An 18,914-nucleotide genomic window follows, 5' to 3' on the forward strand; every position below is an offset into this window, starting at 1 on the left:
TTCAAAGTAGTGAAGTTTTTGCTAATATGTCCGTAGATCTGGTTGGACCTTGGACTCCATGTTATCATCAGGGACAGACGGTTAAATTTGTCTTAATCATGGTTTGTCTATTTTCTAGATATGTTTTTACATGTCCGTTGGTTGATGCTAAAACTGAAACAACTGTAAAGGCTATATTGGAAAATTTTGTACCTACCTATGGTTTATTTAGAGCCTTGAGATCGGATAGAGGTACAAATTTTACAAGCAGTGTGTTTAAAGGCGTGATGAAAAGATTGGGGGTGGATACTGTCCTAATTCCCCCCAGGAATCCAAATTCGAATCCTGTAGAGAGGCAAAATCAAAGTTTGTATGCTGCTTTGAAAGTAGACGAAAATCATGGAACAAAGGACTGGGCTAAAAAATTACCTTTGGCTACGTTGGTGATTAACTGTTCCAAGAGTACTAGAACTGGATATTCTCCATTTTTTCTAGTTTTTGGTCGGCAGCCACGTATTCCTCTCGATTTTCTATCACCAGTCCCGTCTGTTGAATCTTCATCCTCGCGGTCGTATTTGGAATTTCTGAAAAATATGGAGGATGTAATTAAGAGAATTTCTACAAAATCCAAGTTATATTTAGAGGTTCAAAATAAACACAGAGTACAGAGGGAAGCATTAAGAGTTACAGATGTTTGTTATGCTTTCTTTAATATTGTAAAAACTGACGTGTCCAAGAAATTACAGTCTTTCTATGGAGGGCCTTTTATTGTAGTTAAGAAATTTTCGGATGCATTGTATGAGTTGGCACCTTTTGGGAATAATCCCATCAAGAAAAATCAGGTTGTAGCTAGGGATAAAATTCGAAAAATTCATGCTCGAACGGAAGTTCTAGGGGAGGAGGTTAATTTTAACGTTTTTCCTTTACCTGAAATTTGTCCGTCCGATGAGATATTTTTGGAGGTTGACAATATGCCTGTAGAGAAAGAAACTGTAGAGGAGAGAGAGAGTGAAGATGTTGTGTATTTGTCATCTGAAAATGATGGTTTTGAGTTGGCAGAGGAAAGACAGAGTGACGAGATTCAGGAGAAGGAGAGTGAGGTTGAGGTTGATAATGACAGAGTTTCAGAGAATGAGAATAGAGAAATTATACCTGTAGGTGAAGGAGTAGAGGTGGGAGTGACAGATGAATCTGTGGTGCCTGCTCCTGTAGCTGAGGGTAATTTTGACGAGGTTGAGCTTCCATCGGAACAGTCGTTTTTGACTACGGCGCCGCCGCAATCTTCACCTGAAAGATTAGTTACAATTAAGAAAAGTGGATCACGGGTGGCGAAATATTTATGGGACACTGGGAGGAGGTTAAGATCTCAGGTAGGGGGTCCTGTGGTACATGTTCAGATAGGAACTCGAGGACGGAGAAAGTAGGGAAAGGAGAGCTGATAATAATTATTTTTGAGAAAAAAAATATTATTAAAATACATATAAATATTTTAAAAATATATTATAATAAGAGTTCATGAATTGTTATTTGATTATTTTAATAACAAATATGTGCTGACAAAGCTAGTAGGTAGAAAGTTGCCCTGCAATGAAAGGCTAAATCAGTTGATATTTGCGGGTGAATTGGTGAACAGTTATCAGCTAATAATGTCTGGTCATAATAATAAATTCAAATCAGGTAAATATTTTTTAATTTGGGGATTGTGTTTGTTACCCTGTGGTGCTGATGTGATACCTGTGCTAGTAAAGGAGTGTGTTGGCGACGGTCCGGAGTTGAGGGCTTCAGAATGTACAGTATTTGGTCAGCATGAGTTTAATGGAACAGTCAGCGGTCATCTGTTAAAAAAAGTTGGAGTGAGATTTTTGCCCGCAGTACAATGTCACGTCGACAGAACGGTTCACACCTGGTATTGCGGCAAATATAGCCATCTACATTTAGGGGCACCAGCTGTTGTTAGTAGTGATGAGTTAATTTCTAGTGAAGATTGTAAAAGGATGGAGGAACAGAGGGTGTTAGACATAGATGGACGACGGTTGCCTGTAGCGTTTTATGACCGGTCACTGACTTATTTCATAAATGGTACCATCCTGTATGATGATATGATGACGTATGGGATTGACCCTCAGTGCAGAGGAGATGGTATTTATTTAAATAATACCTTTGTGCCTAATACTTTTCAAGAAGTTCAGATTACAAGTTATTTGAAAAATATACAAATTTCAATGTTACCTGATAACAGTTGTTTTCTTGAGGACCAGTTCATTGGGGCACACTGTCTGGAGTCTGATCTGCGGCTTGGGCTTGATCGAGTGATAGTTCACAATAGATCACAGGAAGATAGACGTTATTTTAGTTATTTTCGGACTGTTGAAATTGTAAATTTAACTTTGTTTACATTTTCTAATATGGCGGATGATGCTAATAATCAGGGTGGCCAAAGTTGGTTGGCGATTTCTCCACAGTTTTCGTTGGGATTAAAACTGGGGAAAAAAGTGGAGTTTTCTGACTTTCTGACTGATTTGCATTATTTTCATACCAACGTTCCTGATGTATTTTTGTGGATTACAACTGCTAAAAAGAATTTCTTTCCTTGGATGCAAAAAAAAGAGGAGGATGGTGCTTTATTATTACAGTTAACTTCTTCCTATCATCAAGTGGAAAGAATTTTGCAGGCAGAACAGGGGTGTTGGGAGAATAATTTGTTTCATTCCAACATCAAGCAAGTCGGAAATTTGTTGGTACAACATCTGGGGGAGATGGAGCTTGTGTCTGTATGTAAAAAAAGATGGTTGAATGTGACTATAGGAGCAAATTTGCCGTGTTATCTTGGTCATTTTTCTCTGTTTATGGATGATAGAATTGTTGCTGTAGAACCATTCACAAGATTAGTTAAAAATGTTTCCTTGTTAATGGTTGTCGAGTGTAGGAAAAATCCAGTATTTGTGAGAGTTAAACCTGGATTATATCTAGGCAATAAGGGGGCAGGAATGCAGCTGGTTCAGACTAAACGGCTGGAGGATAGTTGGTTGAAGGTACCATTGAATTTTGAGCATCTGCTGGATAAGAGAGAGAAAGGACAGGTGTTGGAGTCTGTGGAAGAGGCTAAACTTTCGGAATTGGCTGTTAATTCAAATGCGTTTGTTGTAGAGGTGACAGAAGATTGGTTTGTACATTTGTATAATTCCTCAATTGATTGGTTGACTAATAGTTGGCAGCATTTTGTTATGGCTGTGATGGGTGCTGCTGGGGTGGTTATTGGATTGCTGTGTGTTGGTTGTCTAGGCAGACTGTGTAACTGCGTCAAATTTTCGCGTTATCGGGAAAACAGTAATTAAAATTTGGCATCCCTGATAAATATAATTTATGTAAAGTATTTCGTTTTGAATGTCGTCTTATATATGAAAAATGTTAAAATATTAAAATATTAAAATGTTAATATTTAATTATTGATTATTGTCAGGAAATGGAGATGGAAACGAAAGGCGATATCAGCGGCCGTCTGGTCGGCGGGAGGAGCGTGAACCGTCTGTTGAGATGTTGGAAGCTGGTAGATCTAATCGGCGGCATGTTGTGTATAGAAGAGATGACAGGAGGCAGTATGATGTAGAATCCCCCAGGTATGAGCCTGGATATGATGATGAGGACGATGTTGGCAACGTGAGTCTTGAAGTTGAGCTTGATTCCAGGGATCGTCTGCCCAGTGAACAGAGTGGTTCGGAGATAGACAGTTGGACTGAGCCTACTACGGACAAGCCTGAAAAGGTGGCAGATACTGGTTCTGGTGAGGGACGGCGCAGATTTGGTAAGTTTGTGCCAAATCAGGCTGCTGGGTCGGTCAGGTCTAAGGGAGCCAGCAAGGCTTATGATGATGCTGGGGAAGGTACTTCCAGAAGGGGAGCCAGCAATGCTTATAATGATGCTGGGGAAGGTACTTCCAGAAGGGGCGTGGTCAAGCGGCCTGCTGGGGCAGATTCTCTTGGGCCTAAACAAAAGAGGGAGTTACCAGATTTACGTGCTGAGGTTGAGAGAAATAAGGCTGAGCGCAAGAATGACAAACGTGGCTTGGCGCCGCTCAGTGATGAAGATATAGGTAAAATCAGTAATTCTGTTGCTGTGACTCTAAAGCCTATGATTGAGGAAAAAATTCGTGAAGCTGTAAGAGAATCAGTCAAAAGTTTGAACACTGCACAGAAACTTTGGCAGACGGACAGTCATAATCGGATTAAAGATATGTTGGCCTCGCATAAGAGGGATCTAATGGACTGTATAAGGAAGGTAGATACAGAGATGCAGCGAATGGTGGCTACTACTGCACAGCAAAAGACTTCTTATATGGTACAAAGTGTACAGACAGCAATGACTGATAATTGGGAAAGTAGTTCAGCCAAGTTGGGACAGCAGGTGAGCCAACAGGTGGAAAGTGTTTTGGCAGGACAGGGAACTAAGGTTCAAGAGGCTATTTCTGAGATGGCTAAGAAAGAGGCTGAAGTGCAAAGGCACCTGTCCAATATTTTTAGTGAGCTTAGCGAGATCCGGCGCAGAATAAACAATGACTTACCGGCGGCGTCATATTGGCAGTTGCAGCAGGCTGGAACTTCTGACGGTGCTGGGGCTAGCAACGGAGTGATGATGGTCTCGGGAGGTGTTCAGGTCACTGGTGGCGTTGAGATGGAGGTGGCAATGTCGGCAGATGGGCCAGCGGTTGCTGCAGAGGTGGCTGTTGCGAATGATACCGCCTCAGCGGTAAATGATGCTGTGATGGTGGCTGTAGGAGGGCCTGTAACTGCTGCAGCGAGTAATGCTGTCATAGCGGCAACAGTGGGCGTTTCGGCTGAGGTTGGTGGAGGGGCGCTGAACACTCCTCCTCCAGTGGGTGAAGGAGAGGAAGGACTGGAGGCCGGGGTTAATTTCGATGTAGGTTCACCCAGTGAAGACATTGATCCTAGTTTATTGGATCAACCTGATGGATGGTTTCAGAAGGGGGTAAATGTCATATATTTATGTTGTGATGTCATATATTTAAGCTTGCAGACCATATGTTAATTGTTACTCTTAATTGCTCTTTAATTGCTCTCAGAAAGAATAAAGAGAAAATATATTTAAGTCAGTTGATATTGAGAGTCCTAACACAGAACATTATCTGGTTTGGGTTCGAGTCTTTATTAAGACCAATACAGCTATTTACAGACATCCTACTACTTCAGATAGTTTGCATAGGCAGATATTCTACCCCTTCAAAGTGCATAGTTAATTAATACATTGTATTAATTAAACAGACAGTCATCCTGTTGTTTGGTGTCCTGATATACAGACAGACATCCTGCTACTTCAGAACTATCCAGCTTTGAATAATCAGTAGTTTTGACTTATTAACATATTTAATCATTTCTAAATATAGTATCAATATATAATCTTATTTACTCAAAAACTGCATTTAATCCAATATAATAAATACTTAAAAATCTGTTTGCATTTTGAATTGAACATTAAGTCTACTCTATCATTAACTTATGTAAGTCTGTCTTTATCACAGTAGGCACCCCCAACCATTTAGGAGGGGGTATTTAAACAATTTTTGGGGGGTATATACCCCCCCAAAATAAAAAATCTCTAATAAAAAAAAATTTTGCGCGCTTCGCGCGCATTTTTAATACTATATATTTAATAAAATTTAAATTACCCCCCCCAAAAATTTTACCCCAGGGGTAAATTTTGGGGGGGTAAACTAAATTTACCCCTGCCAACAGATTTCAGGGGGGGTAATTACCCCCCCAAGCAAATTTTACCCCCGGGGTAAAAATTTTGGGGGGGGTAAAAAAAAATTTGCTGCGCGCTTCGCGCGCCATTTTACCCCCCCAAAAAACGAATTACCCCCCCTCTTCAAAATTTTTTACCCCCCCCAAAATAAAAAGCTTGGACGCCCCTGGATTGTGCATTGCAGTCTTTTGTTATTATAACAGAAAAATATCACAGTCTGGTTGATTTTGTGTTATTCAAAACAAGGATGACAACATCCATTAAAGCGAAGCTCTGAAACGATATGACAGATGAAAATTAACTTTTTTTGAGTGTCAGAACTGAATATAAAAAATATGAAAATAAAAGGTTTGACAAAATTATACGTAAATTTGTTGCAAAACTTCTTAAATATAGAATTCTGTTTAAGGACATACTGACATTTTTAATACTTGATTATAGAGATGCGTCGCTCATAATATTGTACCTTATTAATAGGAATCAGTAATAAAAAAATCAGATCAATCGGATGATTTTATCACATAAAAAATTGTTATTAAAAAAGTAAAAAAATCAACATGTTTAAAATGGACGTACGGACATTCTGGTAACGATTATAGTTGCTACGCTTTCTAAATCTAACTACTACAGGAATCACCATGCAAAGTTTGAAATCGATAGGACATTTCTAACATGCCTAAATTAACGAATAAAAGCTAACTATCTCGGTCGGACGGACGTACGGACCGACCCTAATTATAGAAAAGCTTCGCTTTAAAAAAGACAAATATGTTTATGTCTATCCGGGACTAAGTTTTTAGTAGCGAGGCTACTCTTTATTAAGTGTTATAATATGTCTAGAATTATAATGGTTAGAAATTTTAAAGAAGGTGTCTTAACTTTTATCTTTATAGCTAGTCGGTGTTTTTAGTAAGTAGTAGATGTAAAATTTTCCATAGAATTTAGATATGAAATCGGTTTTTTTTTTGTAGACCTCTTATTTTTAAAATAATTAAGTATTTTTCAAAAATTAAGTCAGATTTAAGGTAATAAAATGCAACAAAAAAATAATAAAATAGCCATTATGAACAAAAATAGTAAGATCTTTAATTTGACACCTTACTTTTTTAATTCTGCCAGGTAATTATTGAAAAAATTGATTATTTTAAACCTCGGTTTAATCAAAACTTTATACATAAATATATTCTAAGACAGGCATAAAAAATATGGGTTCATATATACTTATATAATCAGAAAAATATTACGAATTAATTGTAAGCAAAATTGAAAAAAAGTAAAAAAAATGGGTATAGTCCCTTTCGTGACATCGCACCTTAATCATATTTTTCACAGTAGGTTTTCTCCTATTTCTAGCCCCTGCGGGGGGCTTAAACCCTGTGGGGCCAATTACCTAACCCTGTGGGGGCAATCACCTAACCCAATATAACCTAACCTAACCTAAAATAACCTATAAAAAGCCATTTTAAAAATATGACAAATTGCCCCTTAAGGTGCAATGTCACGAAAGGGACTATTCCCAAAAAAATGGCCTAACATATTATATTAGACAGGCAACACTTTTTTCACCCCCTTCCCATTTTTACTCTCAAACGAGGATTTAAGATGGTTGCCTGTATAATATAATATAATATTTTCATATAATTTTTTTTTTTGTAGTTTATTTACTATTTTGTAAACTTTTTATTTCAATTTTGCTTAGAATGGTTTGTAATATTTTTTTCATTCTAAAAGTTTATATAAACACCTACTTCTTATGACTGTGTAATGATATCACAGTGCAAATGAAGATGCTTTAACTTTTGTGTCAGAACCTAAATTGGGACATAGGGCATTTCATTACCCTAGGTTAGGTAACTTCATTTCACTTTTCAATAAAATCTAAAATGCAGCGGTTTTTCAGAAAATTAAATTTGAAAATTTCAAGTTCCTTTTTCACCCACTAAGAGTTACCGCATAATCATGACAAGAAAAGCAAAGATTATTTATTTAAAATTTTGAACAACTTTGCTTTTATAAAGTTCTTCATAAAAAACAACTCCTGAAGTGGGTTAATTAATGGCTATTTTTATCAATTGCTTTGTCAAGGTCACGGAAATTCAGCCTTAAATAAATCATATATAGAGAGGTTTTATGACTGACTTTATTAAAGCAAAGTTGTTCAAAATTTTAAATAAATAATCTTTGCTTTTCTTGTTATGATTATGCGGTAACTCCTAGTGGGTGAAAATTGAACTTGAAATTTTTAAATCTAATTTTCTCAAAAACCGCTGCATTTTAGATTTTATTGAAAAGTGAAATGAAGTTACCTAACCTAGGGTAATGAAATGCACTATGTCCCAATTTAGGTTCTGACACTAAAGTCAAAGCACCTTCGAAGGCACTGTGATATATTTAAGTTCAAAATTTTTATTCTCGTTGGTTCAAAAAAATAGATTTTTTCAATAATTACTCAACAAAATTGAAAAACTAAGGTGTCAAATTAAAGATCTTACTATTTTTGTTCCTAATGGCAATTTTCTTCTTTTTTTTGTTGCGTTTTAGTACCTCAAAACCGACTTATTTTTTTAAAACTTAAATATCTTAAAAAATAAGGGGTCTACAAAAAAAAAACGATTGCATATCTAAATTCTATGGAAAATTTTACATCTACTACTTACTAAAAACACCGACTAGCTATAAAAATAAAAGTTAAGGCACCTTCTTTTGAAAGGTGTTATTGAAGAAGGGTGTCACAAATAAATCTACAGACAAGGATGCAACAAATAACCTTCTTTCAAAAAAAAGAATTGTTTAGTGCTTTCTAACATTGATCACACATTTGGCCGGGTTTTATTCTCAGGGGAATATTGTATTAAATCCCTTATGTTCTTTATTTTAAGATCAAATGGAAATGGAGAATGGGGCTCTACAAATCTTCAACGACAAATAGAATCATTATCGGAGGCGGTATGTTTCTCTAATTTTGCGCTAAATCTACTAATGCCCGTAATAGAATACAGTACACATTTATGCTTTGGTAAAGTCAAAGTGACGCATTTATACGATGATTCATTAATTATTAATTCTAAGCTATTTTTAAAAATAGAATTGCTTTTTACAAAATTGCATGCTAAGTATTTGGATTCAATATTTGTATTTAAATTATTTGCATGGTGTCCTAGATCTTGCATTAGATTAATACAAAGTTATTTAGGTCAACTCGTTTACTTTACGTTTATTTACATGAAACTATTCATACTATTTCATTCAAAGTCAATATACTTTGCCAGTCTTTCAAGTGTAAATTTATTACTATTTACAGTAACTTTCAAAATACAAAAAGATAAAAAGTTTAAAAGCTTTTAAAACGATGGACTCAACAAAGTATGAGGTGAATGATTTATAAACAATAAACTTAGAAGTATAAATTTGATTGGCTGCACTTATGAAAGAATAAAGAACTAAAAATCCCAAATATTTCTTGAAATTTTAATTAAACCTTCTACCTGGATTCTAATCTATACTTCTAATTTTCTTTGTATTCTTCACACACCTATATTTTAAATGTGGAAATTTTTAATTGCTTTATATTCAACAAAGATTGCTTAGCTGTACTAATTAAACACCTATATAAATGACCCAAGAACATAACACCTTCAGTTCAGTTGTTTAAAAAGATTATTACAAAAGCAAAAGTAAAAGATTGAATTTATTATTTTAATAAACTTATGAAAAAAGATTTCATACTGAATTTTTGGGTCATTTTATAGACATTAGGAACACTGAAGTAGTAGGTAAAGAGTACAATTTCCTTGTAGATTACATCCCCATTTCCCAACCAAATATCAAGGCAACAGAGCTGATATTAATCTAAGTTAACTATTATAGAGTTGCTACGCTTTCTAATTCTTACCAAACTGTTATAGTAATTATCGTGCAATTTGATATTTATAGGACAATTCTAACATGTTTTAATTAACGAAAAAAGCTAACCGTTACTGACGGAACGGCCCTAATTATAGAAAAGCTTCGCTTCTAATAAGTGTAATATCCTGAATTGAAAGTAACAGGATGTGTCTCTATGTTTGTTTGTGCCTGTCTGTAGCAAAGGATCTTGCTAACCGCTGAACCTATAAAATTCTACTTTAAAATGTAGATTCACATTGGTCATTGGAAGATTTTTAACTATTTTGGGGGGGAAAAATACCACCACCCTACCAAAAAATAGCCCTTAACAAATACTCACACTCCCCCCCAAAAAATTTATTTTCTTTGTTTTTCTTTTCAAAATTTAAATTGAAAATGGGTGGAATCAACTCACCTCACTCCCTCCCCCCCCCCCCCCCCCTCCAACCTCAGTGGCAGCAAGGGGCGTAGCTACTAGAAAATAATGAGGAACTAATTGCATATGTCCATGAACATGAGTGGGTATATATTAATATAATGTATTCTATATTCAAATATTGATTAATAATAATGTCATGAGTGAATACAAAATTGTATTGTCTGAAGACATTTATAAATTTTTTATTTAATCCTGCTTTCCTTTTTATTGCATTATATTGCGTTCAAGTTCATGGCTACATTGTATGTGGGAATTTATTAATGAATATTATAAAGTCAGGGCTATTTTTAACTAGTTATCAGTTTTCATTGTAAAAAATCGAGCTGAAAAGAATCATGTAATTCAATGTTCCATTAATTAGACTTAGACATATGATATTAAGACTTAGGTTAAATAAATGGACATTTGGGGTATTCAATTACGACAATTTTAACTACAAGGATTTCTAGAGATATATTGTTTGAAATACGATAATTTTTTAGTACGGGTCGGAATAGGTTCTAATCCAAGGGAAATATACTAAATTCGAAGCCATACTTGAAAAATAAAGCTTTTATTTTAGCAATGTAAAATAAAATAAACAGTTTATTTTTTCAACTTAAATAATTTCAGACTGTTTAAAATAAATTTTCCTAATATTTAGCTAAGCCGACTACAAAATATTTCTGGTGATAGCCAATCTTTACCATCCTCGGCCCTTTCACAACAGGACCAATCAAGGTATTATTTAATTTTTATTCACATAGAAAATTGTACTTAACATTTTTTTTAAAAATTCTCTTAATTTGTTAGTATAGAAAACATTGGAAAAATTACTAGGTAGTGACACATAAAGGTAGTTTCCAATCCATTGAGATTCATATTGTTTTTACAATATTTTAGATTTTCCTTTTTGAGAAAATTAAATTTAAAAAGAAGGTGTATTAACTTTTTTGCTTTTTATTTAAGATAGCTAGCCGGTTCTTTCAGTAAGTAGTAGATGTAAAATTTTTCATAGAATTTAGATATGCAATCGGTTTTTTTGTAGACCTCTTATTTTTTAAGTAATTTAAGTTTTTTAAAAAAATAATTAAGTCGGATTTAAGGTACTAAAACGCAACAAAATAAATAAAGAAAATGGCCAGTATGAACAAAAATAGTAAGATCTTTAATTTGACACCTTACTTTTAAAATTCTGTTGAGTAATTATTGAAAAAATCTATTTTTTTAACCTCGGTTTAATAAAAACTTTAAACCTAAATATTTTCTCAAACAGACATAAAAAATATGGGTTCATATATACCTTTAGAATCAGAAAAATATTACGAATCCATTCTAAGCAAAATTGAAAAAAAGTAAAAACTTTAAAAATAAAAATGGCCTAAAATATTATATTTTTACAGGCAACACTTAATTGTAACTATTAAACTAGCCAATCAAAAATCTCGAAAATTGACCAATCAAGAAGCTTCACCTCAAAACTTAACCAATAGAATTGACAAAAAAAAAGGATAGTGTTCATACAATATATACAATAAAAATAGTGATACTTACATAACATGTAAAGAATGAAAAATTATGAACAAATATGCTTCAGTCTGTTTATAAACTTCAAAACAATGCAGTTAAAAATTCATTATTGTTTCTTGTGTTTAAAAAATATCTGTTACAGTGTATGTTTTAGGTTTTGTTCAGGTTTTGTTCAAGTCAACCCTTTAAAGCCGAAAATTATGATTCTTAAAATAAACTTATATTTTTTATTATAGTTTTATAAAACTTTTTCAATTTTGCTTATAATGGATTCGTAATATTTTTCTGATTCTAAAGGTAAATATGAACCCATGTTTTTTTATGTCTGTTTGAGAAAATATTTAGGTCTAAAGTTTTTATTAAACCGAGGTTAAAAAAATATATTTTTTCAATAATTACACAACAGAATTTTAAAAGTAAGGTGTCAAATTAAAGATCTTACTATTTTTGTTCATACTGGCCATTTTCTTTTTTTATTTTGTTGTGTTTTAGTACCTTAAAACCGACTTAATTATTTTTTTAAAAACTTAAATTACTTAGAAAATAAGAGGTCTACAAAAAAAAAACGATCGCATATCTGAATTCTATGAAAAATTTTACATCTACTACTTACTAAAAGAACTGGCTAGCTATCTTAAATAAAAAGCAAAAAGGTTAATACACCTTCTTTCAAGTTCAATTTTTACCCCTAGGAGTTACCGCATAATCATGACAAGAAAAACAAAGATTATTTATTTAAATTTTTGAACAACTTTGCTTTTATGAAGTCTTTCTTAACCTCTCTATATATAATTTAAGGCTGAATTTCCGTGAACTTAGCAAATCAACTGATAAAAATGGCCATTAATTAACTCCCTTATGGAGTGGTTTTATAAAAGCAAAGTTGTTCAAAATTTTAAATAAATAATCTTTGTTTTTCTTGTCATGATTATATGGTAACTCCTAGGGAATGAAAATTGAACTTGAAATTTTCAAATCTAATTTTCTCAACAAGGCCTCAATTTTCGTTGTTTCAACTGAACTTATATGTTCATTGGGACATTTTAGAAACAGTTGGCCTTATGTCTGGGAATTTTTTTTCTCTTACTGTCACTTCAAGTGGGCTGTGAATATGGAAAAGACATATTTAGAATATTTAATAATTTAGAAAGACATGGTCAGCTCCCAACAAAGATCCTTTTGGTCCCAGACAAGATCTTACAAACCTTGCAGATCCTATGGGAAGGAGAATGCAACAGGTATTATGGGGGGGGGGGGGGAGGAGGGGTTTGTATACTTATAGGAAATGAAATTCAGTATAAAATTTTGGGAGGGACGTGTGGGCTTGTATTATAGTTATCAACCTAATTCTTTTTGTAACTAGGTAACCATTACACATTTCATTTTGGGAATTTCTTTCTAGGGGCTTGTGGAGCAAAAGACCCCACAAAACACTAAAATATGAGTTTATTTTTAAAGATATCAACCAGATTTTTTTAAAGAAAACTTTTTTTACATAACCAAACTAAGTAACCATTCGCAGATATCATTTTGGGACTTTTCTTCTAGAGGCTAGTGGGGCAAAAGACCCCCAAAAACTTAAAATATGAGTTCTAAGCTTATATTTATAGATATCAACCTGATATTTTTTTAAGAACACTTTTTAACATAACTGAACTTAGTAACTTTTAAAATCAGGTTGATATCTTTAAATTTAGGCTTAGAACTCATATTTTTAGTGTTTTGGGGGGGTCTTTAGCTTCACAAGCCCACAGAAGGAAAGTCCCAAAATGAAATGTGAAATGGTTACTTAGTTCAGTTATATATAATAAAAAAGTTTTCTTTAAAAATCAGGTTAATATTTTTAAATAAGCTAAAAACTTATATTTTTAGTGTTTTAAGGGGATTGTCCACTAAGAGATATAAGTTTTCCGGAATTTTAATGTAGGGAGGAGATTTGAAATCTGCATCAAATTTTAAGGATTTTTTTATAAAATTCGTTTTTTGTATAATTCTTTATCTAAAAGCGGAAATACATATTAAGTTAATTAATTTTGACCAATAGGATAGGTGGATTTTAAACTACCTGCGCTCTAATTGGTTGAATGATGTACGATATCCAATCAGAGCGCTGATTTTTTAAATCCACCAATCACGGATGCCAAAATTAATTAACTTAATTTGTATTTCCGCTTTTAGATAAAGAATTATACAAAAAACGAATTTTGTAAAAAATCCTTAAAATTTGATGCAGATTTCAAATCTCCTCCCTACATTAAAATTCCGGAAAACTTATATCTCTTATTGTCCACTAGCCCCTAGAAGGAAAGTCTCAAAATGAAATCTGTAAAGGTTACTTACTTTGGTTATGTTAAAAAGTTTTCTCGTATTCATTTGAATCCGGTGGACAGGAACCGGTTCTCATGAATACGAAAAAACTATGTCTAGCATCGTATTATATCCAGTTTTCTACGAATAAAGAAATGTACAATCATAAGATTAAAACTAGTTTTTTTAGCCCGTGCCTTCGGCATCTCGGGGCTAAAAAAACTGGTTTTAATCTTATAATTGTACATTTTATATCCGCGGAAAGCCGTTTATAATACGATGCGAGAAATAACTATTCTTATTAGAAAATCAGGTTGATATTTTTAAAAATAAGCTCAGAACTCATATTTTTATTGTTTTAAGGGGGTCTTTTGTTCCACTTGCCCCTAGAAGGAAAATGCCGAAATTAAATTTTCAAAGATTTGCATGTACATCCAGTCATATAAGAGATTTCACAAAAATTGCATTTTCTATAAGTGTACAAACTCCCTCCCCCCCTTTGAGAGTGTAATAAAATGTTGAGGTCAATTTCATTTTTATTTCCTTGTGCGATAGTACAAAATAGTAATTTAATAATTCCATATGCTATTTAAATCCCAAGCATTGGAGTTTTAGGCTTTATCATGAAAAAGAAAATTCAAGGCTCGACAGTCTAAGCCATGGTCACCATTAGCCGCGCAGCTTAACTACCCTATTAGCCTCAGCAGCCACCCTCAACAAGTGGCTTTTGGTCAACTTTTTTTCTTTTTCTACATGAAAATGATCTTTTCTCTTTTCTTAGCTAATTACAGACAAATTTTGTTAAAATTTAGTTTTGTTTTAGTCTCAACAAAACTCTGGATATGTGCCTAGTTTTGGATCAGGTCCGCCAGCAAGATACCGGAGAGGCGGAGGAAATGCTCCTCCCCTAGGTTTAGATAGAGAAGCGTACCTGAGAACTCTACAACAACAGATTGAGGTAACAATGATATACATTTTTTAACACAACTACTCTAAGATTATAAATCCATACATAAAGTTGTTCAAGAACGATATTTGTTTATAAAAAATGCAAGGGGGGGGGGTAAGTTTTGCCACTTTCGCGTAATCAGTGTTGTGTGGGCTAGGTATTGATCTGAGATTATAGGTTATTTAGGATAAAAGTTTACTTTTGGGTAGTAGTTCACGGAAATTTAATCATTTTTTGAATAGTTCTGCAGGTTCAGGTGCTGCAGGCTGGAAGGTCGTTTCTGGACAGGTAACCTGAACCTGCAGACCTATTCAAAAAATGATTAAATTTCCGTGAACTACTACCCAAAAGTAAACTTTTATCCTAAATAACCTATAATCTCAGATCAATACCTAGCCCACACAACACTGATTACGCGAAAGTGGCAAAACTTACCCCCCCCCCCTTAATTAACTTTATATACTTATTCTAAAACAAACTTAAAACCCATCTCGTCATATGACTAAAAATGAAGAGCACATGAAAGAGTTACGAGGTTGTTGACAAATGACCAAAATACTTAAAATTACTCTTCGTTTTAAAATATAAGCCTTAACCTGCAGGATCACAATTACTATGACCTAAATTTACGTCATTCGTCAACCCTCTTTAATTTTTTTCTTAAAGGAGCAAGAGGAAAAGAAAAGACGAGACCGAGATAATCGTGATTGGTGGGAGAAATCTGAACCAGTTTACCAACCATCTAATCAACCAAAAACTAAACAAGAGCTGGTAATTTTACATATTTTCTACTAAAAATAGCAGGAGCAATGTTTGACTTTGAGTACACTTTACCTTGATTTTATTAAAATACAGAAGTAACTACTGGATGAGCGCCAAGAAGACTATAGGGGAACTTGTTAAAGAAGGAGGGTGAAACACTAACCTATTTTTTCTTTTTTTTTTTTTTTTGGGGGGGGGGGTGGGGTAATTTATCAATAATGGCATTTCTCTTTGAAAGTAGTACCCTCCCAAAAAAATAATACAAAACACGGAAGGAAAAACATAAAACTTGAAAGTAACACAAATACTGAATGTTCGTGACTCTGCAGGGTTGGCAGGAAAAGTCCAGGGCAGTTAAAACCACATGGTTTTGACCGGTTTTAACCACCAATAAAAGTCAACAAAAAACCTTAACAAAAGTACAACTTAAAAAAATGCTATTTTTGCCTCCAAAAAGGCCCTAAATTACTACTATTTCTTAAGAAACTTCTTATTTTTTCTAAAATGCCTGTACACACTAAGCTATAAAAATTGGAAAGAATTTTAATGAATATAATAGATTTGAAATCTGCATATTTTAAGGATTTTTTTTATAAAATTCGTTTTTTATATAATTCATTATTTAAAAGCGCAAATCCAATTTAAGTTAATAAATTTTTATCAATAGGATAGGTGGATTGGAAACTACCTGCGCTCTAATTGGTTGAATGATGTACGTCACTTAAGCTTCTCCAATCAGGGCGCAGATAGTTTTCAATCCACCAATCACAGATGTCAAAATTATTTAACTGAATTTGTATTTGCGCTTATAGATAAAGAATTATACAAAAAAACGAATTTTATAAAAATTCCTTAAAATTTTATGCAGATTTCAAATCTATTATATTCATTAAATTTCTTTCCAAAATTTTATAGCTTAGTACACACAGCATTAAAACGTTACAATTTACAACAAAAGAGACTTATTTTTAGAAAGCTAATTTTTTATTTGAAAAGTGTAGTTAGGTATGAGAGAGGTAATAGTGAGCTGAGAGGATTTCTTGGTAGTACAGATACTCTACAATTCTCTTGAATAAATGAACGATAGTACCTAAAAAATTTAGGCTTGCCTCTTAAATTATAAAACTAACAGATACAATTTTTTTATTTAATATGCTACAAAATTTATCTATGAAACATAAAATAAGAATTCATAAACTAACAAATACTTTTAGCCTAAATTAGGAACAGTGATCTTTTGACTCCCTTAATAATTTAACATTAATGTTGATAAGTTTATTTTATAATTTAAGAGGCAATCCTAAATTTTATACTAACGTTTATTCATTCAAGTGTAGAGTAGCTGTACCACCAAGAATTCCTCTCAGCTCACTATTGCCTCTCTCATACCTAAATACAAAAGATTGGACTTTTGCTTGTCCGCGGATTAAACCTACAAAAATCCCGAATTTTGCCAACCCTGTGACTCTCTGGGAATGTAATTTTCTTTGCTGCTAGGATAGATTGCTAAATTTTTGTGTAAAAGAGCAATCCAGTATACAACTTACTTTGTCTGTCAGCCATGCAACAAGAAGCACAAATATTTTTAAAGAAGGTTTCCAGATTTTTTACTATTCTGCTATTATTCTTATCTTTGTTTGCGTTCCTCCTTTTAAATGACCACTAAACATTTGCTCATTAATCAACTTCGTTAATCCATGATCTTATTAGTTAAGCTTATTTTGAGTACATTTCAAGAGCTTCAATTTTCATCTTCACATTAGATATCGGAGCCAGAGCGGTTTAAGATAGCTGCACCAAACAGCTTGAAATTGCTAAAACAGCTTTTATGCTTAAAATTTTATAACAAATTAGTTTTGCAGATCTCTAGTGCCAAATCTTAACCTTTTGTAAAGATAAGTCTTATATCAGAATAAAACATTGAATTCATCAAACTTGGATTTGCAGATTTAAGTTAGTTATTATAGAATGATGAGACAGATCCCGCAATTTTACGTAAACAATATGAAATTGAACTAAGAAATCAAATGGAATACAAAAAAAGTTTGGAAGATGCCAGAAAGGCTAAGGTAAAATATTTTATCTAAGTATTATATTTGTAATGGCTTCTAGGGGCATCTTGAGGGAAGGGAGAAGAATAGGTCGATACTCCACTTATTATAGTTTTAAACAGAAAATTTGTTTTTGAAAGATTTTTTACCAGTTGCGATTTCTCTTGGGAGGGTGGAGGAACCTTCTCTGGACCATTAAAAAGCTTCAGTGTAAAAAAGAACCATATCAGTCCGGTGAGATGTACAATCATTCTGTTACTTTTATATAAGGATAGTTTAATGAGGGCATGAAATGATATCTATATACATGTGTTGGAGGATCATTTAAAATCCATTTGTTCTTACAGATCAGAAAAAAGTATAATGCATAGGTATAAAAAATTTACACTATACATTTAGGAAAAAGAAGAGGAGGAGAAGTTAGAAAGGAGATTGTTTGAACAACAGGAAAAAATGAGAAGGGAATTCGAAGAAGAAATGGCAAGAAAAAGAGCAAAGGAGGAAGCGGTAAATACATTATTTAATGAAGGTGGATTTGCATCTTTTTGAAACCAACAAAAGAAACTCAGCCATAAAATAGTCTTTAGAATTTTCCTTGTTAGTTGCTTTCATGTAATACAATAAGAAACTTAAAAGAGAGGTAGCTGAACAACAATTTACTGCTTAATTTTTTTGTGACTTATCACCACTCACGCAAATTACGGCGACAGTAACAGTTCTTTATACCTGGCAAATTTAGTGTATCTCTTTGTTTTGTTTACCTAGTTCCATAAAGTGGCACATCTGTTAACTAATTCCCTGTTCTTGGTTTTTCTAACACATAAAATAAAACTTATTTCTATTTAAGAAACTAAAAAGACAAGAAGAATTAATGAAAAGGCAGTCAGAATTACAAAAAGAAATAGCAGCAAAAAAGCGTGAAGAAAATGAGCAGAAGCTTGCTGAGAAACGGGGAGGTCGGGAACCTCGTGTTACTTCAGTTCAGCCTCGAGAATCCAGAGTCAGGTCACCTCCTATCCCAACTCTGAGAGATAAGGAAGATTCCTCGGATAATAGTGCTCAACATAGTGGAGCTAGGAGTGCTGCCAGGTAAATAGGAATAAAATTTCTTTCACAACAAAGCTCGCCAATAGACTATATATAAATGATGAGGCTAAAGAGAGGGTGAGTTTTTTAGCGTAATTCTGTAGAAGTGGGTGTTCACCTTAAAAATGGACGTAATCCAAATTTTTAATTTAAATATTACGAATATTGCAAGTTATTTTACAGATATCAT

The 18,914-nt window shown here is 33.4% G+C and overlaps 1 protein-coding gene across 2 annotated transcripts in view; it reads left to right on the forward strand.

Annotated features, from left to right (window-relative positions):
- Window positions 1-18,914, forward strand: part of LOC145328961 (uncharacterized) — a 31,536-nt gene that overhangs the window by 10,110 nt on the left and 2,512 nt on the right. For both annotated transcript variants that reach the window (XM_080172945.1, XM_080172953.1), the window contains 8 exons: window positions 8,616-8,682; window positions 10,704-10,780; window positions 12,717-12,807; window positions 14,700-14,834; window positions 15,492-15,596; window positions 17,555-17,656; window positions 18,038-18,145; window positions 18,486-18,727. In XM_080172945.1, coding sequence (XP_080029071.1) covers window positions 8,616-8,682; window positions 10,704-10,780; window positions 12,717-12,807; window positions 14,700-14,834; window positions 15,492-15,596; window positions 17,555-17,656; window positions 18,038-18,145; window positions 18,486-18,727 — 927 coding nt within the window. The remainder of the gene's footprint in view (window positions 1-8,615; window positions 8,683-10,703; window positions 10,781-12,716; window positions 12,808-14,699; window positions 14,835-15,491; window positions 15,597-17,554; window positions 17,657-18,037; window positions 18,146-18,485; window positions 18,728-18,914) is intronic.

This window comes from Acartia tonsa, chromosome 1 (genome assembly GCF_053477335.1).
Source record: "Acartia tonsa isolate MP-2025a chromosome 1, ASM5347733v1, whole genome shotgun sequence".
In the NCBI taxonomy this organism is placed as follows: domain Eukaryota; kingdom Metazoa; phylum Arthropoda; class Copepoda; order Calanoida; family Acartiidae; genus Acartia; species Acartia tonsa.